Below are 25,185 nucleotides of genomic sequence, written 5' to 3'. Positions count from 1 at the left end.
GTGAACCAACCCTTTATATAATTGGACTTTATATTGTCATTGGACTAAAGCATGAAAATGATTACAAATATTATCTGGAGAATATTTTTCTATTAAGCTGACTGTAGATTTTTTTTCTATCAGATATTAGGGTAATCTTAGATGTAGAAAACTGAAGAGAAACATTTTCAAAATTACAACAAATATATTTGTAACGCGTTTTTACAGACAATAATGTTCCAAAGCAGCTTTACAGAGAAGAGTCCCTTACAAGTCAACAGTGTTGAAAATAAACTAAAAAGTAATGAAACTGTAATAATATCATATTCTGTACATGTTAGCTTCTTCTGGGATTGTTCTTCTGGACCTTTTCCAGAGACCCCTTCACACCAACTTGAGGCCCTCTGGGGGGTCCATGAAAACCTCTGAACTTGATAATAAAACATTTTTAGACAGTGCTAAAAATAATTTGTCACAGGCAACACAGACATTTACAACAGATAGAAGCCTTTGGCAAGATCAATTGTGAGAAAACCACCATCTGGGGCTGGAGTTGCTTAAGGTCTTGTCAAACAGCACTCAAAACAGACCTTGGACCATCTTTTGTGTAAGGGATAGTTCATCCAAAAATAAAAAATTCTGTCATCATTTACTCAGAGGCTGTCATTCTCCATAAGATCTCCTTTTGTGTTTCATGGAAGAAAGTCATACAGGTTTTTAACAAAATGAGGGTGAGTAAATTATGCCAGAATTATTCCTCTTTTTTTATGCTTGGAATTAGGGAGCTTTTGACGGTTAGATTGTTTTCTCAGATGGCATTGTGGTTGACTGGTTTTATGAATATTTGCATATTTTCTTGCTATACAAAAAAGAAAAGGCTAAAAAGTCATATCATATCACAACAGAACGTGTTGGGAGGTTTTTTTTAAGGATATATAGACTCTAAGTGCAGCCAATACATTACAAAAACTGATAAATACACAACAAATAAATAGGATGTTCTGTATTTAATAAGAGATGCTCCAACATTGGGCACAACACCACTTATCTGCCTTCCGAGTGCAGAATGATCAATGTAACTTCAATGTAACCAGAGTGCTTGGAGACTCTTCAAAAGTGCATAACTGTAAGATCATTGTGGGTGTGCAACATATAGTTCATGGCATCCAACAGTTTGTTCTTCTGCAATGGTTATAAAAGCAGTCCATTGTCTGTCAAACACGCCACCATAAAAATTTGGTAACAGACTCAATAAAAATACTGTCCTTGAATCTGTCCACAACACCTCACAAATAAACTGGTGGACAATGCATTATATTGGGAACATTGCTTACAGCAGGTGATTCAAAGTCCGATAATGACTAAAACTGACATTTATTGCTGAATGCGGTGAATTTGTATACAAGCAATTCTTTAAATAATGAGGATGAATTAAGACTCAACTTCTCAAAGTTAACCACGTTGACAGTAACTACAAGCAAATGCACAGTGCGCTATCAGCATGCTTAAACATTACAAAACGTTGCATGTCTCAACTCTTCCCTTTAAAAACCCCACAGCTAAAAATATTACACCCACCAGTTTGTTTTTGGATGACTAGTGAAATATCCTGTCTCATTCGTAGGATAGTGTACAAATAAATGCCTTCTGTGATTCTCTGAATTACATCAGTTGTCTTCAGTAACCCTCGGTTATTCAAATCAGCCGATTTAACATGCTTTTTTTGTTGATTTTGAGTCTGGTTGATTGAATTACTGTTATTTTTGTAGTTGGTGGGTTTAGCCTCAGTTTAATTTGAATTAAAAGCATGCTCAGTCCACGACACCTGGTCAAGCACCTAGCGGATATTGTCTGTAACCATGGCAACAACCGCTCTAACCAGCCAGCAGGGCTCCAGATTTTCCTAACAGTGCAATTAAACTTTGCAAGAGGTCGCACTGGTGTGACTACAAAGTTGGCCGACTCTCTGATTATGCACAGTCGGTTTTTGTTACATATGAGAAATATCAAACAGCAAACGTTCCAAAAGCGAAACAAAACTCTACCCGGATCAGTCACCATAGCTCAATGGACAGATCAGCGCAGAGCATGTGTGGACCGGTTTACACGTGGACCGGTCTTGAAATCGATCAGATCACCATAAACAGTGCTGCGAGAAGCAAGGGCTGGGTTGTTGATTTGACATTTATTATGTGTTTAAAACCTCTATGAAAACCCCTAATGTGTCAGTGATTAAACTAGTTTAAAAAAAGGCTGTTTGTCTTCAGATGACTGTATTTTAATCAGTAAGATCCTGATGAAAGGAAACCGGGAAATAATTTCTAACTCATTCCCGCTGTTAGAGTATTTTAATTTAGAACAACATGAAAAAAGGTGTTAAGGTTTTTACAGAATACTTTTGTAATATATATATAAATATATATATATTGCCTTGTGTAAATAAAACACTTCATGGTATTTACATTTACATTTATGCATTTGGCAGACGCTTTTATCCAAAGCGACTTACCGTGCACTTATTACAGGGACAATCCCCCCGGAGCAACCTGGAGTTAAGTGCCTTGCTCAAGGACACAATGGTGGTGGCTGTGGGGATAGAACCAGCAACCTCCTGCTTGTGTTGTCAAAAGTACCGGTACTTTGGTACGAAGCCGATACTAAAATAAAAAAGATGTAACGGTACCAGTGTTTCTGCAGTACCGGTAGTACCGATCACCGAATCTATCCGGTACCAGCGCACAGTATGACTGACACACGACAGCTTTAAAATGCTCACAAGCTTATTTTGAATGCATGCTCTGTTACTTCTTGTACACTGAAACGGACAATTTATCAAATTAAAATAATGACATGCCCTAGCATGATTTATTAAACTGATAAAGGCTGCAATCTTATTGTCAAAGGGATGTGTACATTAAATAAATCCAACCTCTCATCCACTAGAAGCTCCACAAACATTGAGAATCATTCATGTTGTATGTGATGACAAAGCAGAGCACTTATCCATTGTGAATAATGTAAAATATATATATTTACATAATTAAAATCATAGCATCTGCTCTCTAATCTCATCTCAGCTTTATATCGCATTTAAAACAACAGTTAACCAAAGTCCGTCACAGTAATAACGTTTAAAACTTTTCAAAATGACCACATATACAAACACCAGTAATGTAAAATACAAACACTCCAAAACTGTGTCCTACATTTCATTCGTCAGACTTAAAGGCCAGTTTAAAGAGATGAGATTTCAGACGTGACTTAAAAGTCTTCAATGATCACACTGCGCAGTGTCGCAAACTGTTTATCCAGAAAAGTGAAGCATACGGCAAAAAACACGTCATAATAAAAGCACGATTCTAATTAAAATCTAGATGCCTGAAATTGAACAAAAATATATTACAACTTTATAGTAAAATTTGATATTCTCTATAATAATAATAATAATAATTAAAAGTATCACAAGCAAGACATCTGTTAAATAAAAAAAAAGGAATGACATGTTAAAAATGTTATTGATTTTATTGATTAGACACCATCGTGATGATGAAATTAAATGAGAAAAAAATTATAATAATTATTCAACTATAATTATTAAAATAATAAAAAATAAATAAACTGGTGTGTTCAATAGCACATTATCATATTAGCATATTTTTGCTGCGGTATCAAAATTGGTATCGATAACCATAAAATTTGACTGGCATCGGTACCAACTACTGAAAGTTTGGTACCATGACAACACTATCTCTTGCTTACCAGTTTTATGCATTAGCCCACTACACACACAGCTATTGGATGACTTCATAAGACTTAGAATATACCATTATTAGGGGTGGGTAAAAATATTGTTTTTCCAATGCATCACAATTTTTTAATTTTTTTTATTCTTTTTATTAAACATTTTAGTTATTTCAAACAAAACATACTAAAAAAAAAAAAAAACAGCACAGAAAACGATATAAATAACCATATCTATGGGCATGTGGACAATTTCCATTTTACATACAGCATCTCGTCATATGGTTGTACATACATTATATCCATTTTGTGTTTACGACCTTTTAATCTTCAGACACTTTAAAATATTCTCCCATTTTTTAAACAGGTGTAATTTACCATTGAGACAATACCTCAATCTTTCTAGAGTTACAACTTCAGATATCAGAGACTTCCACATCTGAGTAGAGGGGGCGTCGCTACCAACCCATTTGGTCATTACAGCCTTTCGAGCCAGCATCAGGAGAAACTGAACAGTCTCTTTGTGAGCTCTCAGATGGTCAGGTATAAGCCCCAGTAGGCACATGAGTGGGCTGAGTGGGGCTGTCTGTCCTATCACCAAACTGATTTCACTGCATACTGCCTGCCAAAATACCTTGATGTTCTTGCACTCCCAAAGACAGTGATATCTAGTGCCTTTAGCTAAGTTACATTTAGGACAATTCGGAGAAACACCTGGAGTGTACTTACTGTATATAGTATAAGGTGATATGTAAACATTATGTAGAATATTGAACTGCATTTCTTTGTATCTATTACAGATTGATATTCTAGAGGGCAGTATTACTATTTCCTCCCACGACTCAGAGTCAATTGACACTTTAAGCAGCATATTCCAAGTTGTTCGTAAGTGTTTCAGTTTGTCTACCGTTAGATTCTGTAACTCAGAATAGAATCTAGACACAAAACGTCCACGTTTCCGACAGTCCAGTAGAGTTTTTTCAAGCAAGTAACAGTTCGTTGGTAGCTCCAGAGATCCAGTCTTTGATTTTACGTAATGCCTGATCTGGAGATACTTGTAGTAATCGTTGGCAGGTATATTATATTGAGATCTTATATCTTCAAATGTCTTGAATTTACCTTTGTCCCACAAATCATACATTCTCCTAATACCAGCTTCTTGCCATGACTTGAGATTGAGACCAGCGGCCCCTTCTGATAAATCTGGGGTATCTACCAGAATTGCAAAAAAGTTAAGAGCCTTGGACTTCCCAAATATTTTCTTCAAAATACTCCATATGTCTTGATAACATTATTAATTAGGTAATTGTCTTTAACAGCAGGAGGCAGTTCTCTTACACGTTTATCTAATAAGTTTATAAGACAGAAGGGTTGACTAATTACTTTTTCAATCTCAAGCCAAGGTGTCTCATCATGTTCATCTGCCCATACTGAGACAATTCTAGCATGAATAGACAGTACATAGTTCTCAATCTTTGGTAAGCCCCACCCACCCTGTTGTTTTGGAAGTTGTAAAGTATCCATTTTAAGCTTAGGCTTTCTGCCTGCCCAGATAAAGTCTGATATCAATTTATTAATGTCCTTAAGATCATTTGGATTTAAAAACACAAAAAGCATTGACACTGGATAAGAAATTTTTGGAAGTAGTACCATTTTAGTAAGGTTAATCCTACCAAGCATTGATAAAGGAAGCTTTTTCCAACTTGTAACTTTTTCTTTTATGTGACTAATTAAAGGATTGATGTTTTCCGCATAAAGCTGACCAATTTTGGGTGTGATTTTTATTCCTAGATACTTAAATCCTTTAGGTGCCCAGCGGAAAGGTTTAACATAAGCAGGCTTGACCTGACCACTGTTTGTTAAGGGCATTATTTCTGACTTTTCAAAATTTACCTTATACCCTGATATTTGTCCAAATTCTTTAATACAATCAACCAGTGCTGGAATTGATTTATCAGGATCTGTTAAAGTTAAAAGAATATCATCGGCATATAATAAAATTTTGTGCTGTTTTGTTCCTATTAAAATTCCTCCTATATTTATATTCTGTCTGACGGCTATCGCAAGCGGCTCTATAGCCAGGGAGAACAGCAAAGGTGATAAAGGACTGCCCTGAGCAGTACCGCGTCTAAGTTTAAATGGTACGGACAAAAGACCATTTGTCAAGACAGAGGCTGCAGGCATCTTGTACAAGATCTTCACCCAGTCTATAAAAGTGGGTTTAAAACCAAATCTTCTTAGCACTTCGAACATGTAGTCCCATTCAACACGGTCGAAAATTTTGGTATTTGATGGTAATTAAGATGACTGATAATATTAATCAAGCATCTTGTATTATTTGAGGACAGACGACCCTTAATAAATCCAGTCTGGTCTGTGCTTACTATGTCTGATACAACCCGCTCTAATCTATTGGCCAACACCTTTGACAATATTTTCATGTCTACTCCTAACAAGCTTATCGGCCGATAGGAAGAAGGCAGTTCTGGGTCCTTATCTTTTTAATGCATCACAATTTTTATTTGAACGATTTCGATATCAATTCTTAAATCCCAAGATCAATCTTTCAATCAATGCACAACACTCTATATACAATGAGAGGTAATCACTCGCATTTGCAATAAAATGTTACGCTATGTGACTAAAGTGAATATATTTGGCAAATGGCTGCTAAATGTTTACATTTCACTAACCAGTAATTGTGTAGGTTAGAAGTAGTGTTCAGTATCAAGATCCTGTGTGTTAAGTTGTTCCGTGTAATGTGTGTCCAAGACGAGATCCATGCAACCCATTTGTCATTGAATAATGTCTCTTTTAATAGCCTTTCTGTTCTTTACAGCTATCATGCATGACAGAGATGAGATTAAGCCATTCGAGTCCTCTCTAGTTAACATGTGCTCATTTAAAAGGCTCTGTTTAAAGAAATGCTTTTTAAAGAGATAGTATCGGTTTTAGCACATGTTCAACAAATCAATGTAAATACTTGCAAATAGTACACATTATGCAATTTAACAATAAAATGTAACAAATATAATAAATGAAAATATAATATCTTATTGATTGCATGCATGTATTTGTTCTTTTGTAAAAAGCCAAAATGTTGAAAAAGTAATAAAATATCATTAGTAAAATTTATATTTTCCTTCTGTACCTATTTAAAAAGGTCTCTTGTATAATTAACAGCATTGGCTGGGAAAGAATGTATTTTATATGTACGCAAAAGGGACATTATAACTGAAATATACCCATATAAATCAATATTGAATCTAATTTAATCGAAATCGGAATCAAATAGAGAGCTTGTGAATCGGAATTGAATCGGGAAATTTGTATCAATGCCCAGCCCATTTATGCCATGTTATTCCTTGCAAAATTTTGGAAAGACTGCAGGACTTTGAACTTGTCTTCTCAAAAGAAAAAAGAAGGAAAAAAAAAACAGAAGCTCTCAGGAAAAGCTGAACCGCATGATTGAATATAATCTGTTTGATCTGGGGAACAATGCGGAAGGTCCCGTCTGTCTGAGAAGCGGTTTGAGCAGTGTTGACCTTTAGGTGTGGCTGTACGCAGGATGTGGTTCCTCTTCTTAAGTCGTGTCTTCTAGGCAACATGTCCTTCCCCAGGATTTCCTTAAGGCGTATAGGAGAAGCCATTCCATCCCTGGGCACCAAAAACAATGATGTAGAACCCCCTCTGTGTCTAAACAGCAGTTTTATTATTTCCGTTTAAGGCTATTTCAGGAAAGTTACATAATGGCCTCTTTTCAACCCCTGCTGGGACTGGGTCAGGCATTTCATTCGGTTTTAATGTAAAACAATATGGTTTATGTTCACATGAATGGCGTCGCAAAATATTCCTCTTGTAATCTAATTCATTTGAAAATGTATGCAAAGTCACTTATAAATTCTGTTACTTGAATTAAGTAATTTTTCAAGGATTTTTTTTTTTTTACCTGAATTAATAAAGTTATTATTAGTAGCACTTTTAATATCGCTTAAACTATGGTTTTAGGGATTTGAACAAACCCCTAATCCGAAGTATTAAGCTTATTAACTGGCACCGTTTGTGCCACAGCCATGAATGATACCTCAAATCAAGTGGCTTGTTTCAGAAAGGTGTACTGTTACTTTTCAAAGGGATCAAACATACAATTTTCACCTGGCGGACAATAAAATGGGCAAAAAATTCCCATAGACTTAAATTGATAGGGATCAGGGTATCATAGAGACTTGGGCTCTGTTGATATGGCCAGCAAGCAACCACCAGGCAACTAATCTGAACACCCTAACAACTGAATAGCAATGCCCTGGCAACCATCTGAAATACCCTAAGAATATGTGCCACTAACATGCAAGAAAATTATGCAACAAAGTTAAAAACAGTTCTGTTTCTTAAAATGAAAATATACAACAACAAAAGTGACTCCAAGGGAATTTGACTCAAGTGCCATTGTCATTCAATAAATTGATTCAAATCACATTACAAATAAATATGTCAATCACAAGCAGCTGTTTCCTTTTTACTTTGCTGTCAGCACTCCTGTAACCCAAAACACATACCGACTGAAAGTTTCCTAGAGATAAATGCGCACACATGTTAACCGAGGTATTAGAGCGAATGAGGTACATAGTCATTAAGATACTCCAACAGAGGGATTTTAAGTGTATTTTTGCCTACAAAATTTGCTCTGTGTTGGTCTGATAAGGGACTGTTCTCCACTCCCACCTGATTATAAATCCCTAATGGATTGAAATGAATTTTTTCTGGCTAACTGCACTGCTCAAACTGTGTGTCCCTTGGAGATATCCACTGGGGAGACACTATTCATCTACTACTCTTCAATATGTCACTTTTATGATTACATTGCAGTACAGATAGTATTGCTTTACTGAGAAAAAGGTTTACATCGTCTGGCTTTTAATACACTCAACAAATTAATCAGAAAAACATGACAACATGCCATAATGCCATTTTTAAAGCCTCTCAGCAAACTTGGGCATGAGAAATAGTGTGGTCCTAGAGAGTATCTGGAGAAGATAAATCCAGCAAAACTTGTTAAAGAGCATGTCTGGGTCTATGCCTCTAGGCCTGGGCGATATGGCCTAAAAAAAATTGTTGTTTACAAGTAAACTCCATAAGGTAAGCTACACTCAGTTTAGGATTTAATCCTACACATGGCGTGTGACTTCTTTTTGTTGAAATTTAGCCAATGTCATTGCCTTCAGTAGATGTTTGACTACACTGAAAGACTTTCTTTTGACGGTTCACTGTCCAGCTCAGTAGATGGCGGTAATACACCATAAACTGGATTGCCAACCGGCAACAGACATCATCAGAAGAAGAGAACTTTCTTGCCTGTGACAGCAAGTGCCTATGTAGTCGGCATCCCGCAAGACTACAAGGAACACCCCACTACACGTAATGCCCCCTTTGGATCATCAAGCGATTCTATTGGCTACAAGAACTTCTAAAATCCTACACAATTGCTGTATGATTAATTTACTATTGAGTCTTTAAATATGGCAAAGAATGGGGTGCCTGGGTAGCTCAGCGAGTATTGACACCGACAACCATCCCTGGAGTCGCGAGTTCAAATCCAGGGTGTGCTGAGTCACTCCAGCCAGGTCTCTTAAGCAACCAAGCGGTTGCTATGGAGGGTAGAGTCACATGCAGTAACTTCCTTGTGGTCGCGATTAGTGGTTCTCGCTCTCAATGGGGTGCGTGGTATGTTGTGAGTGGATCACGGAGAGTAGCATGAACAGCGAGCCAAGTGATAAGATGCGCGAATTGACTGTCTCAGAAGCGGAGGCAACTGAGACTTGTCCTTCATCACCCGGATTGAGGTGAGTAACCGCGCTACCCAGAGGACTAGGAAGTAGTGGAATTGGGCATTCCAAATTGGGGAGAAAAGGGGATAAAAATGAAAACAATAAAAATAATAAATAAATCTATGACAAAGAATAACTTTGAAATGATATGTCACATATCATTTTATTACACGGAAGATATAAATGGTAAACTGAACTTACTTGTTTAAAGTTCAATGTTTTGGAAGTGCTCTTTACTCTATTCCTGAAGGTGTTTGTACAATTTCTGCTTGTTCAATAATAAAAAAAAAATGATATAAATGGTAAGATAAACATTTATCTGTTCTGTCTTGTACAGTTAGCTACAGGCTAATTGGTTAGCATTTAAGCTTAGCAATAGCATACCGCTAGCTTCTTTTCCTCTTCACTTTCATTAAAGCTGCACTATGTAACATTGTGCTCTCTAGTGACATCTGTGGTTGAAACATGAAATTACAAGCAATTTGCAAAAGAATACTGGTTGTGGTCATGACTGGAGCCGGAGTCATTATGTGCTATTTTCATGATAATATCATGTTATATGATAACATTTTTATTTACATATTTGAAAGAATTTTACACTTAAATCGCTTCTCTGACACTACACTCAAAGCACTTTTAAATAGAGTACAGGACACTCTCGTCAGTCACCACCAGTAGATCTTAATATAATTATTCAAGTGTTTTATCTACTATCAATTCAAGAGGTTAAACTTGTGATATCTGATCCGACTTGAATAGAAGGCTTTATTATTTTAGACTATATTGTCCAGCCTCAGTTACTACAATAGCATCTCTATGCAATGCACACGAGGATTCAATAATGATGGGGATAAAATATACTTTATTAAATGTAAACAATAATATGCTTAAATATGCAATATAACAACAAGACAAAAAGTCAATTTCAGAATCCATACATGTCACAATATCTTAACCGGACAACTTAGATACATTGTGATCGATGTAATGTTCGATTCATAAAAGCATGACAAGCAATATAAGCTTCAACAACTCTACCAGAAAACAAATCCAAGCATTGCAGCAGGTCAACAACTTTGCCATATGGATAACTGATAAACAGGCACCGGCACTTCTTTTCCTGTGTGTGCGGACATGACGTAATGATGCAAGGATGAACGTCATAAGCCAGCGATTTTGCGCCAAATTTAACCTGACAGCTCAAAATACAAATAATTTTGATAGGCTTAGCATAGTGAATCTGGGTAAGGTGAGAACATTGTTTTGAACACTGATAGTTTATGTACTAAATCTATAATGGCAATTTGTTAATTTTTAATAAACAAAAAAATGCATAGTGCAGCTTTAAATTTCTCACTGTCGCCACCTACTGATACTGCAGTATGAATGATTTTAAAATAACTTTTAATTTGCAGTACATTTAATGATTTTACAAACGTTTCATTTTTAAATCTTTGTGGTTATCTTTACGTTTAGAGTTATGGATAAATGTAGGTGTTTATGGTTGCTGGGGGATGCCAAATAAACACATTCAAACAGTGTATGAATGTGGCATCTAACTGTTCCAAGACTTCAGGATTTCGCTGCTTATTTGGAGGGGCCGCAACTTGTAGTGGGGATGTCTTGTAGTAGTCTTGCAGGATGCAGACAGACCCTTCTCTGTGACAGTGCTATTGACCATGAAGAGAACGTTTAACTAAAAAGTACATAAAGAAACAGCAATGGTGTCGATGTCGGAGTTGTTGTTGTTGTGTTCAGTCGACAGCTGCTGTATTGCATTTTCAGTGCTGTCTTGTTCGGTACACAACAATATTAAATTATCCGGTTAGCTCGCTGCTGGCTAGCAGCTATCTAGCCTGATTGGTTTCCATGACAGGGCAGCCTGCTGCTACTTCCTAACAGGAAGATTTTCTGATTTCATTTGTGTGATTCAGTTAGCTAATTGTGTGTATTATTTTGCCAAACTGCTTGCGTTTTTAGAGACACATAGCTGCTCCGATTGTCTAGATGTAGAACATAGGCCAAATATAGAAAATTACTCAAAAGTTTATCATCGATATCAAAACTAAATTTTTTGCCATTAATTCCACACACAAAAAACAAAGCCCTCCCAGTCAGACAAAGAGAGAACCTATTTCCCACCCTAAAAGTTCAAATGCGTATGCATTCATGTGCTTGCGTAGAGTATATTTCGACCTTTAGAAACGACAAAAGACATTCATCTAGTGTGTGTTTACATAGACAATTAAAAAGTAATGCAGGCAGAACAATAAGTGTTTATGAAGTCATAATCAGCCATTGTAGACGTAATTTGTGTGAAAGTGAATAAAACGCACAGTAGTTGTAGCATCTCTAGTGTTAATATGTAATAACATTCATTCTATGAGACTAGGTTGCACAAACTACTGTATGTTTCAGGACAAAACATTTTCAAAGTTTTGCATTTTTAAGGAAGATTTTTTCTAAAGAATCTGCAGTCAGTCACTGTGGGATATGTCCCCAGCATTATAATCCAACTTTAACCTCCTACGCACACTTGTAAAGCAGCAGGGCACTTCCCAAGATGCTCATAAAACATGTGAAGTGTTCGTCTCGCCTCTATAATGGTGGCATAGATTGCTTATCACGTCCTGCATAATGAAGTAAAGAATTGAAAGGGTGGCTATTGCACTTCAATCACGGCTGTCCCCTTTAACACACGAGCTTTTTCCAGATGAAGAAAGAGTCCAATTAAAGTCCTTCCTATTGAATATGAAAATCAAATCTGAATGCAGCATGCTGGGCAGCTTTTCTTTAACTGCAGTATTGAAAGCTTTAAAAATCCAGTAGATTAATAAATAATACAGAGACGTTTAGGGTTTAATCTCACAAAGCCTGATAAGAACACGTTTTCACCCCATAATCAGAAGAAAATTATCAATTGTATTTTGCATTAAGATAAAAATTATTACAATTGTTTGCATTGTTGCTACACTGCATTGATGCTATTTTCATGACTATTAAAGGTGCTATATGTAATATTTTTACTGTACAAATCATAACATGTCCATAATATGTCATTAGAGAATTCGGAAACATGCTAAGTTGAAATACTGGCTTCTCCGATAACAATGCAACAGCCAGTATATTCTACTTTGAAATATCCATTCAGGGCTGGAATTTCTGTTTATGTTTTGGCCTGTGTGATCCCGCCAACTGCCCACTCACCAATAGTATTTCGACACTGCCAGGGTTGCCAGATTTGAACAAGTTTACAGGCAAACAACACTGCATGCTGCAGCCATGCAAACGAACTGGATCACGAAAAATATCCACATGAGCTGGTTTATATTTTGCAAACAATAAAAACATTGCAAACGTATACATTAGCTGATCAACTTATAGTGCAAAGCTTGTCGCTTGATATTTTCAGTTTCGCTCGTTCCTGTTGCGTGTCCTCATTCTGGCGACCCGCATGAGCTTCGAGTCTGGGGCGGGGCAGACAAGTCTCCAATATTTTGAATTTGGACTGCAGTACACAATAATTTATTTTACTAAAATTCAATAAAAATGACTGTATTGCAATGAGTAATGACTGGGATACATAATTGTCAGGAAAATAATGACACAATTCAAAAAAATCTTAAATTATCTTTTTAGGATTTATTTTATTTATTTAGGGGGAAAACACTGTTTGGCCAGGTCATGTTTTAATTAGATTTTCCCTTATTATCGCAATCAATAAATTTGTTTCGGTCCTTTAAAAATAATAGGAAAAATCTAAATAAAAAACAATACATTGCTTATAACTTTTTAAACAACTTGAATGTTCAATTTCAGCATGTATATCAAACTTTTATTTAAAAGCAGCAGGTCGAGGAAAGTGCCCACATGATTTGTGCATTCACAAAAATGGGTCAAATACATAAATAGCGCAGTTGAAGCTACTTATTTATTAAAATATAGCAAGACGTATTATTTTACACTACTGAATATGTGACTGCAGTTCACCAAGAAATAAAAGTGTAAATGTCAACCCAACAGTTATCTGTCTGTATAATGCCTATTAGGCCTGTTTTCTATCTAATCCATATCAAGTGGCTTACATAAAGATCGGAGACCGAATGACGCCACAACCAATGAATAGACCATGAACAACGTGACAGACCTAGAACTGAGTTCACAAGTGTCTAAAACTGTCTAACACAAAGTGCACATTGACCTTTTTAACAACGCACTACACCTACTATATTAACAGACAGCGGTACGTTCATCATCAAAACAGAAAACACCACTGGCTGTTGATGCTAACTTGTGCTATAACTAAGAGGTGGGTGGTATGACCAAAATCTTTTACGGTATTTGTAAATCACAGTATCAATATACATTACAATTTTGTTATTTTTGCTAAAAAAAAAAAAACTGTTAATCTCAGTCACCATTCACTTTCATTGCATCTTTAAGGATTCCCACCCATTTTGATCAAATCATTCATACCGATTTGTGTACCTTTCTGACAGTTTTAATTCTTTGACTCGAAAGGGTGATTTGCTCACAAATCAGACATCACTATGACTTGTGATTAAGTTTTATTGTAAACAAGTGCAATATCTCCTGTTGAGATAATTAAATAATCGACCGATCATGGATATTTGATTTAACCACGGTTATTTGAGAGAACCACGATTATTGTGCACTTTAAAGTCCAATCACATTTTAATTCCCAACTAAGGGAATCTTAAGCGAATATATAAATATTATTGTGTGTCATTCAGTTGAACTTCGAGAATCACTGAGACGCACTGTGGATGTCAACCAGAGCAGCTCTTTTCCGGAAGAGCGTGCAACATCAGCAGAGGCTGGCTCCACACTCCCGTGAAAATTTAAATCAACAAACTTTGATATGTATGTATATATTAATTCTGAAACTTGGGAAATAAAGCCCAAAGTGTCTTCTTTCAAAATATACTACAACTGTGTCCATACTCCAAAGGCTCCAGTAAATACAAACATTTAAGTTCAGGTGTGTCATTTTCATGGTTTTGCTCAAAAAGGGGGCGCGTATCAACAGGTTAAACAAGCCCTCATAATAAATCTCTGATTGACAAATTCACTTGTGAAATGGATTGCTGTGAACTGTGTGTCAATGATTGACTTATGATCAATAATATGGTAGTAAACAATACATTGTATTCTAAAGCCGCTTTTTGTATTGTCTTATCAATGATGAACTCTTCTGCCACAAGAATGTAATTCATTTTAATTATCTGAATATTTGACAGCCCTAATATATATATATATATATATATATATATATATATATATATATATGTCTTATTGTGTATTCTAGATATACTTTTCAATTTTTATTTTATTAAAAAAATATATATATTTTGTCTTGTTGCTATATTGTTTGTGTACTGGAAGTTTCTGTCACCAAGACAAATTCCTTGTTTAATAAAATTCTGATTCTGATAGTGAGCGCAAACTTTAATTTAACAATCATGTAATGGAAAATTGTTCTGGTCAAAGGGGGTTCATTCGGGCATTGGTAATGACACAGAGTGACACAGACACAAGCTTACTGTATTTCTGTAGAGTGATTAAATTATCAAATTAAATCTCAAAGGTTTTGCTTCATGAGAAATAATGGTTGGTTGGTTTAATCAAAGAACATTAAAATGACGTGTGAATGAAAATTAGGACAGAAATATTTTATTATTGCTTAATATAATATTATACAAATATAAGAAAAATATATTTTGTATTTTTTTTATATATATATATATAATTATTATTATGAGTTTCAAAAACAACAGTGTACATTTAAAGTTGACCAAAATGAAAGACATATTTTAAGTATTTAGAAAAAATGTTATATTAAAAAATATTTTTATGTCATTGATATAGTTTTAATCTCTATTTTATGATTTATACATTTGAATTAAACGAGTAAAAATGACTTCTTAAGGTTTATGTAGCACACATGCACTTTAAGAAATATGACCATTTATAAGACAATTACTCATGAAAGCCTTAAAAGAGACAATTAATCATCATAATTTCACTTATTTGTTTGACAATTAATCATCAGACAAAGTTCAAAATCTTGATAAACTTGATTTTGACGTTCATTCATGTCATATGCCTCTCAAGGGTGATAAACTGCTGTGGCATCACTGATATCAACTGCTGATTGGTCTACAGTTTCATGACATGACTGTGCTGAACACATGAGATATGAGGCTGACAGTCAGTCTTTTAAGGGCACAGACTTCTCTTTGTCACAATCCCGACGTCACCAATAACAGCCTTTAAAACTGCTGTTTTAGTCAACCTATTAGGTTTATGAAACAAAACAGAGATCTTGTGTAACTAACAAATATGTGCAGGCCTTCCAACAGCTCCTGCAATCAGTCGGCATGAGAAGTGTGGTTTAACTAAGGCTGGAGTTGTTAAAAAACTGTGATTTTATATGAACAACATGAGGTTGTTTATTCCCAAATGTCCAAAGCATAAACATAGCAGCTCATTATAGTATCAGGGTTGCCCTTAAATTACAGTCAGGCCATTGTTTTCATCTCAAAAAGGAGATTTGTATATTAGCATGACTGGGCAATGTAGCTAAAAAAGAATTCAGTATTTGTCAGCCAGTTTTAGGATGATACTCAACATGCATCTTGATATTAATATATTTGCACATAGATGGCTTAAAAATTTTGTTTTTGGTTTTTTTTTTTATCAAAGGAACCATCATTTCAACCATCATTTTTTTCCTACAGCATTTCTCACAAAATAAACACAAGAATGAATATTGTTATGCACATTTATGTTTTTACTAAAACATTTTAATATGTGAAAAGACTTCCACAAACATTTCGATCGATAATGCAAACAAATCATTGAATCATTATTTGCATTGAATAGTTTGAACTGACTCAATAGACAGCAAGCGTGGCATAAAGTTGATTCCCACAAAAAATATTTGGACTCGTCCCACCTTTTCTTTAAAAAAGACAAAAAAATCAAGGTTACACTCACAATGGAAGTGAATGGGGACAGTTTTTGAATGGTTTAAAGGCAGAAATGTGAAGCTTATCATTTAATAAAAGCATTACATCATCATGGTGGCAAAGTTGCAAATTTGGATATAACTGTTATACAGAAAAGGTTAGTTAGTAATTTTGTCATACTAAAATCATATTAAAAAGGTATTTTGCTGTACGTTTACAAGAATGATTGGCCCCATTCACTTCCATTGTTAGTGTCTAGCTGTAACCCAGATTTTTGCTTTTATTAAAGAAGGTCAAGTTCAAATACATGTTTGTGGTAATCAACATTATGCCACAAATGCTGTCAGTTGAGCTTAACTTAAAAAAAATCTGACACCATCATGGCCAACTTAAAAGCACATTAAAATAATTGTAATTTTCACAATAATACTTGAATATTTAATACATTGCACAGCCTTACAAATTGTTGCACTAATTAAACCGTGCATATAACCTATGCAGTGCAATCTAACTATAGTTTCTAAATTTGAACTAATGTTTCACCTCACCTTAAATGTAGCCAACGCCCCAAAGAGACCTTTAACAGATTAAGTAGTATATGTCCGTTAATGTTGAAACCACATCCTCTGACAGCAATGTAGAACTCTCTCATACCAAACCCGCAGTTTAGGACAGCGACAATCCTTCAGAAGCAATTCATGTGTACTACTGACTTTATCTGCTACCTGCAACACAGCATGCATGCCTGCTATTGGCAATTTCAATTAGCTTTTTTGCCATGCTGATAATTGCATTTAAATTTGTACTCTTTGCTCAAAGTGATTCTGGAAAAACATTTATGTTATATGCTTTTAAAGCACTGGCTTCTGTGGTGTCCTATTTGGCCAATTTTGTTCCTGAGAGCTGAAAACACTTCTTGAGGCAAAATTACCATAAAACAGTCTCTGCAGCATTTAGGTAATCTACCATTATATCTAATTTACTTTAAGGATCTTCTTGGAGACATAGCATGGTGGTCAACGCACATTTTCCAAAATGTTGTGTAGCAATGTTCCCTTTAATTTAAGTGTACAGTATATTTGGCCATGCGCTTGTTGCCAATCGGCACTATTTTTCTTTTTTGTAAACTTTACCAGCATTATTACTGGCTTATCCAATGCATGCAAGTGTTGTTCTCAATCCTGTTTACATTTTGAAGTTAAAGCAGAGAATTATCAATCTCATGTAATTGCCAGTTTTTTGAATAAGCTGTTTTTTGGAAGTTATGACTCATAACTTATGAGCGTCTTTTTGTGCATGTCACACTCTGTGTCGGCAAGGAGAGGCGGCTGTTAAACTTGCTGCTTCTGCCGCACAAATCCACAGATTTGCATGGTTATGTCAGTGTGAATAAAACTACATGTTTGCTGTACTGCAGTCCTAAACTACATGACAAAGTTGCTTGACAAATTCGACGAGCTGTACCGCTACAGTACAATCTACTTGCCATTTGCTATCGATCTTCTCACCTATATACTGTAAGCGTGAAGCTCCTCCATGGAGGTGATCTCAATGTTGCGTTTTTTGGTTTTAATTACACTATAATGTGATTGTTTATGTATTGTATGATGCATATGGTATTGAATAATAAGTGTTGTTTCTTAAGATACACTATGATGCAATATTTTTTTACACCCCCTAATTGCGTGGAAATGCAAAACTATAGTGAAGAAACGCAAACTATAGCGAGGGAACGCGAAACATATTTTGACAATGCAAACTATATTGAGAGAACACAAAACAGATTGCAAGGAAATATAAAACGAATTGCATTTTTTGTAAGGGTATGCAAAAACCATTGCAAGGAAATGCTAAACTTATTGTGATGGAACACAAAACGTATTGCGAAGAAACGCAAACAATTGCAAGGTAAAACAAAACTACTGCGAAAGAATGCAAAACTTTTTGTGAGTGAATGCATAACTCTTGCAAGTGATAGCAAAACTTACAATGAGAGAACGCAAACAATTGCTACAGAAAGCAAAACTATTGCGGGGGTACACTAAACTTATTGCGATGGAACCCAAAACTATTCCAAAGAAACACAAATTATTGCAAGGGAACGTAAACTATTTAAGGGCTATAAAACATATTGCGAGGGAACACGTATTGTGAAGGAACACAAAACTACTTTGAGGGAATGCAAACTATTGAGGAAACACTATTGTAGCGAGGGAACGCGAAACATTTTGACAGAACTCAAAATATTTTGAGGGAACGTTTTGCAAGGGAACGTAAACTTCTTGTGAGGGAACGCAAAACCATTGCTAATATTGCTAGGGAGCGCAAACAATTGCGAGGGAGGACAAAACTTATTGTGAGTGAATGCAAAACTATTGTGAGAACACGTAAATGTGTCAAACTATTGTGAGGGAACAGAAACTTATTGAGAGGGAACATAAAACTTTTTGAGAGGGAACATAAAACTTTTTGAGAGGGAACATAAAACTTATTGAGAGGGAACATAAAACTTATTGAGAGGGAACATAAAACTTTTTGAGAGGGAACATAAAACTTTTTGAGAGGGAACATAAAACTTATTGAGAGGGAACATAAAACTTATTGAGAGGGAACATAAAACTTTTGAAAGTAAATGCAAAACTATAAATACATAAATAAATCCCCTCCCAGTCTACAGACAACTTTGAGCGGGAAACGGACTAATATTTACATTCACATTTACACTTTTATCCAAAGCGACTTAGAGGAAGAACACAACACAAGCGATTCGTTTTAAGGAGACAGTAGTACAAAAAGTGCTGCATTACTACGGTTTTTAAAACTATCCAAGATAAGAATACATGCAACAAGAATATATACTTTTTTTTTTTGTTGTTGTTGTTTTATCGTCATTATTATTGATATTCTTCCCCTCCACTCAAGGGTTCCACAGAAAAAAGTAAGCCATACAGGTTTGGAACAACCATTTGGTAAATGGCATAATTTTCATTTATGGTTTTCAATAACATTTTCGTTCACTGTCCCTTTAAGAAAAGCAGCAAATGTCCTTGAAAGGTATACAGAAATTGAAACTATAGAGGAACTTGCAGAAGAATGATATAGGCTCTACTTTGTTCTAATCATCACAACAGGCTTTTGTGAGACCAAAGATCATTCTGAGCTTTCCTGGACTCTACAAGACACCAATGTCAATAGCGTCGCAATATAGCCTATCTGCTGCTGGAGAGAGTTTCAAAGTTCAGCACCATCTGTGACACAAGAGAAACATCTCCGTAGTTTTGGCTAAAGGCTTCAATTCCAATTTCTCAAGTTTGTAGTGGAGACCAAAGCTAGTTGTCACACTTTTTACTCTAGTAAATATTTCTCAGGATAGGTATATTTTTGAAAGCCACTTTCTGTATAGACACATGCACACAAAAAATGTCTATGTAAGATTTACTTTAATTTAAGTTTTAAAGTGAGTACATTTTACTTTTACAGTAACTTTCACTTAAAAATCTGATGTACATGGTACTTAAATATAATCTGTAAAATGTAAATGACCTTTTTTTTTTACAACATTTTACATAATTTATGAACACTTAATCATGGAAGCATTTCATAGGAAAGTTCTCTACCTAAGGACCAGGCACGTGCACACATAGACATCAAAGGGGGCTTGAGCACCTGCCCTTTTTCTTCCTCAAGAGAAAGTGCCCTTTTTCTGGGGTGATTTATTTTTTTTAATGAATATCTATCTATCTATATATCATATATATTTCCTGTTTGCTTCCCTGTCAAACAAAAATATTTACTGAATAAAAAAAAAATCTAAATATCAGGTCGGGAGATGAGACTTTGTCGAGTTCGATGCCCTCCCTCCGCACATCAGCACATCAGACACACAGACAGGCAGGCAGCATTCCCTCCCAGTTCCTATCCCAGTTGTGTTTGTCTTAGCTTGTGTGGAGGTGGTTGTAGTGGTCTAAGCACATAACTGGTAATCTGGTAATCAGAAGGTTGCTGGTTCGAACCCCACAGCCACCACCATTGTGTCCTTGAGCAAGGCATTTAACTCCAGGTTGCTCCAGGGGGGATTGTCCCTGTAATAAGTGCACTGTAAGTCACTTTGGATAAAAGTGTCTGCCAAATGCATGTAAATGTAAATGTAGGTTACATTAGCAGTTAAACAATTATAATTAAATCATTAAGATACACCAAACGAGTCGACACGTTCTAAACCCATTCCACCAGCTCGGTTGAGAACGGATGAGTATGGTTAGCTAAACATGCCGAGAATTGTTCTGTACCGAATTAATTTTATAAATATAAAATCAACTGTTTGTTTTGAAGCTGGATAACAACAGTCCAATATTTGTGTATGAAACTTTTTATATAACGAAAAGGCACAGGAGGCCTTACGACTAAGGAAAGATAACGTACAAGGGTTTAGGGGTTCCCCCGAGAAAACATTTAAAAATGTAAAAGTCTGAATGGACCATTTTTATGGATTTCCCTTAAAGTGAAAATCTACCAACAACAAACAATGTAGCTTAAAAATACTGTTAGCTTAATTAAGTAGGCCTATAAATGGTCGGACTATCAAATAATGGAAACGTTCTCATGAAAACTCCACTATGCTACTAGTAATATCACATTTTTGGTTGTTTTTCCTTGCCACCTATGCCAGAGATGATGACATTGGCATCTCTGATTAATGTTCACCAAAAATGATTTGGTTTAAAATTGCTCCGGAAGCACGTTGTCCTGTCACAAACCTGGTTTAGCTGAATGGCGGGATTAATTTCAGACATATGAAGTTGCTTTCACTTTGCTTCATTCTCGTTTTCTGCCGTGTGTTTTAGCAAAAGATGCCGTTATTCATCTAATGTAGTATATAGCTCACTGTATTTCTCCACTACTGTCGTTAAAATAACCCTGTTTTTTTTTTTTTGGGTGAACTACCCCTTTATTGTCCATGTTATTTCAGTTCAAATCACAATATTTATCAAAATAATCCAATTTTTTCGATTTAATCTAAAGTGGAATATCTTTATGCCAACACAGGTTGTTTTTGACCCAAAATTCAGCAAGGTTTGCAGTCTGCCATGATCAAAACGTTATTGTGGTTTTCTTGTGACAGTCAATGATTGTTCTAACCACATGGTTTGTCTGAGTTGAGAAGCAAATGATAAATCTTTCCACAGGAAACACCGTATTTGCTAGAGGAACACAAGTGAAACTAAGTCAGATGAGAGAAAGCATTTCCTTTTGACGTCTAAACTCTCTTCTACACAAGCCCTCAAACTTGCTTTGTGCTCGGTTCGACACAGATCTTTGACCAGATATTCAACAAAAAAATGCAAGTGATGAGACACCAAAACTTCAAGGGACAGTTCTTCCAAAAACGACAACTCTGTCATGATTTAGTCAGTCTCATGTCATTCCAAAACTGTAATGTCTTTCTTCCGTTGATCACAAAATGAGATGTTAGCATGTTAACCTCAGTCACCATTCACTTTAACTGCATCTTTTTTTGTCCATACAAAGAAAGTGCATGGTTGCTGAGGCTGTGATTCTGCTTAACTTCTTTTTGTGTTTGTGTTTTGGTTTGGAACAACATGAGAGTGATTAAATCATGACAGAATTTTCACTTTATGGGGGGACTATCCCTTTAATCGGACTACAGGAAGAGGTTGTTTAAAAGCTGCAAAATGTGCTTTAGTATGTCAGGACAGACTGCTTTGGCCAGCAAACAAATATAACCTACATCTAGGCCTAAATGTCATCTGTCCGTCTGTTTGGGTAAACTTCGACTCAGGCCACTTAAAATCAGTTTCTTCAGATTGAGCTGACAAAATGACTTTGTTTGCCACAACAGTCAGCATGGGGAAGTACTGCAATATTTCCTGTAACCACTTTGTACAGCAAAACTTTCAGGATTTCCCAATGATGTAGTAAACAACGACTAAATCAAGAACTGAATCCAAACAGTAAGAGAGAGAGAATATGATGTTAAAGTCACCATCTTGTAAACATTGTAAGATTCATTGGGATGAGGTTATTCTCCAGTTCATTTGCTTGCCTCTAATAACTGTAAAACACACTGATATGTGGCCTTGCAGAAGGAGCTGCATTATGAAGTGTAAATGTGTTGGTGTCACAACAACCTATTTACCATTTTTGACCCATAAAAAATGACGTCCATATGTGTAAACTACTGTATGTTAGGTCAGTCGTTTTAAAGGAATAGTTCAACCATAAATAGAAATGTCATTATTTACTCAACCTCACGTTGTTCTAAACATTCCAAATGTTGTGTGGCTTTTGTGTGGACTACTTTTGTGATACTTTAATGGTGCTATAATGTCATTTTTAGAGGCTTGTTAATCCCAGTTCCCATTCACTTTCATTATATGGACAGGGGCGGCCAGGATATCCTTCAAATATTCATATTTTGTGTTCCACTAATGAAAGAAAGTCATTCAGTTTTAAGACAACATGAGGGTGAGTGGCTAAATGATGACACTTTCCATTTTTGGGGTGAAATATTTATTTTAATAATCCTTGTGACCAGTGCACTGAGAAATGACCACAGGAAATACATGTTTAGATTAACTGACAAAACATTTGTACACTGTGTGCAATGGCTAAAAACCAAAAATACACATTCAATGGTCTCAGTATGCACTTATGTTTCACAAATGTATGCAACTAGAGCCCTTAATACCTTATATCCTCACAATCATGGTATATGATTGCTAAATATGTGTGACGTAACCACTAGCTCATGATATCCACGATCACTGTATTGTGTGGAATATCACAAAAGTTATCGGAATGAAACATGTTTGGAATTGCATATTCTCCCAGTTACCAACTAAACACAGCGTACATCACTTAATTTGACGGATGTGTGCGTCATGAAATAATAATAAAAAAAGGCTTTGGAAAGGCAATAACATGCCCATGGTGGGCTGTGTTGTTTTATGTATTCGGAAAACTCCCAAATCTCGAGCAGATTTGGATTGGCCATTGGGGGGTTGCATTGTGAAGCATTTATATGTTTCCATTGATCATGGTATATGACTAGGGGTTGTAATTGGTTACCTCCCCCCATTCCCCCAGGAATCTACGTCCCTGGGATGGGGTACCCAATTGTACTGAATGTGTATCAGGGCGAGGTTTGACATGCCACATTAAGCCTTTAAAAACGTATTGAATTGGTAGTTTACCTTTATAATGCTGGTCTTCCGTGGCATTCCAGCTTTACCGTCCAACACGGTAAACGTGGCCGTCTCGAGCCCTTGGTTCTCAGCTCCGCACAGCCCACAGTCCCCGTTTGAGACCGACACCTCACACGGAGCTCTGCCGTCCGCCTCATCGCTGGGCTGGGCAGATTTCCCGCCGCCGCACGGCGATGATACCCCGCAGTTCTCGGCGACAAACTCCGCCATGAGCCCCGTATACGTGCACACAGCACCCTGTGTCTGGCGGTATTAACTGTCGGTACGAGTATTGAACGTTTGGAGCTCTCGAAGAGACGTTAGAGAGAATTGGTGAGCCATATCCCAGGTTTAATTCGCATCAGTGTTGTCGCGCGGCAGTATCTGTCGGGCTCGATACATTGTGTCTCCGCGCGCGGTGTTCGAATGTAAGAATGTTGCAACGATACAATGTTGCACGTCTCATTGTTGAGCCGCTCTGATAGACACTGCCACCTGCTGAACTCACATCACATCAAAACAATACTCTGCCGTCGCTCAGAATCACAACCGATGCACATTAGGTTCCCTCAATACGCTCGTGCTAAGGCTGTGCGCGCTGTAGACGGTGTGCTACAGATTTTTGTTGGCTGAACGTGGAAGTGCATGCATGTCAAGACAGATATGGTCACAACTTGCAGCTGTTGCTTTGTACGTCAGATACAGTTGAAGTCAGATGTTTACATTCACTTAAGTTAAAGTCATTATAACTCATTTTTAACCACTCCACAGATTTCAAATTAGCAAACTATAGTTTTGAAATCGTTTAGGACATATACTTTGTGCATGACACAAGTCATTTTTCCAACAATTGTTTACAGACAGATTGTTTCACTTTTAATTGACTATCACAATTCCAGTGGGTCAGAAGTTTACATACAATAAGTTAACTGTGCCTTTAAGCAGCTTGGAAAATTCCAGAAAATGATGTAAAGCCTTTTGGAAATTAGCCAATTAGCTTCTGACAGGAGTCAATTGGAGGTGTACCTGTGGATGTCTTTTCAGTGTGTTGCTTCTGTATCTGGTTGCTATGCTGTTATGTGTGGTTGCTAACTGATTTCTTTCTGGTCTTATGATATTCTGGTCCCTAGATACGGCTTGGGGTCCCTTCTTTAATGTTAATAGATGGGATTGTTTTGTTCTCAGTCCAATTGCTCAAAAAAGATGATAATTTTTGTCCAACGGTGCAGGAAGAGGTATGTGCCAATGTTTAATACTTCGGGTTAGAGGTTCATTCAATAGAGCAATTCTGTAGCAATAGCACCACTTATTAAGCAAGCTTAAGACTTAATATAAGACACAATAAAGAGCATTTCACAACTACACTTAATGAAGAATCAAATCCACTGTTTAAATAATTGCATAATAACAATAACATCAAGTCCTATTAAATAAAACAAAACT

At 36.2% G+C, this 25,185-nt stretch overlaps 1 protein-coding gene across 1 annotated transcript in view; it reads right to left on the bottom strand.

Annotated features, from left to right (window-relative positions):
• LOC127657975 (inactive phospholipase C-like protein 2) overlaps nucleotides 1-24,311 on the bottom strand; it is a 79,481-nt gene extending 55,170 nt beyond the window's left edge. Inside the window, exon 1 of the mRNA XM_052147016.1 lies at nucleotides 23,752-24,311. Within this exon, the coding sequence (XP_052002976.1) occupies nucleotides 23,752-23,973 (222 nt within the window). The 5' untranslated portion in view covers nucleotides 23,974-24,311. The remainder of the gene's footprint in view (nucleotides 1-23,751) is intronic.
• Nucleotides 24,312-25,185: the final 874 nt, after the last annotated feature.

The sequence above is a fragment of the Xyrauchen texanus genome, chromosome 17, assembly GCF_025860055.1.
Source record: "Xyrauchen texanus isolate HMW12.3.18 chromosome 17, RBS_HiC_50CHRs, whole genome shotgun sequence".
NCBI classification, from domain to species: Eukaryota; Metazoa; Chordata; class Actinopteri; order Cypriniformes; family Catostomidae; genus Xyrauchen; species Xyrauchen texanus.
The sequence above is the reverse complement of the archived record's forward strand: the minus strand, read 5'-3'. Positions and strand labels throughout refer to the sequence as shown.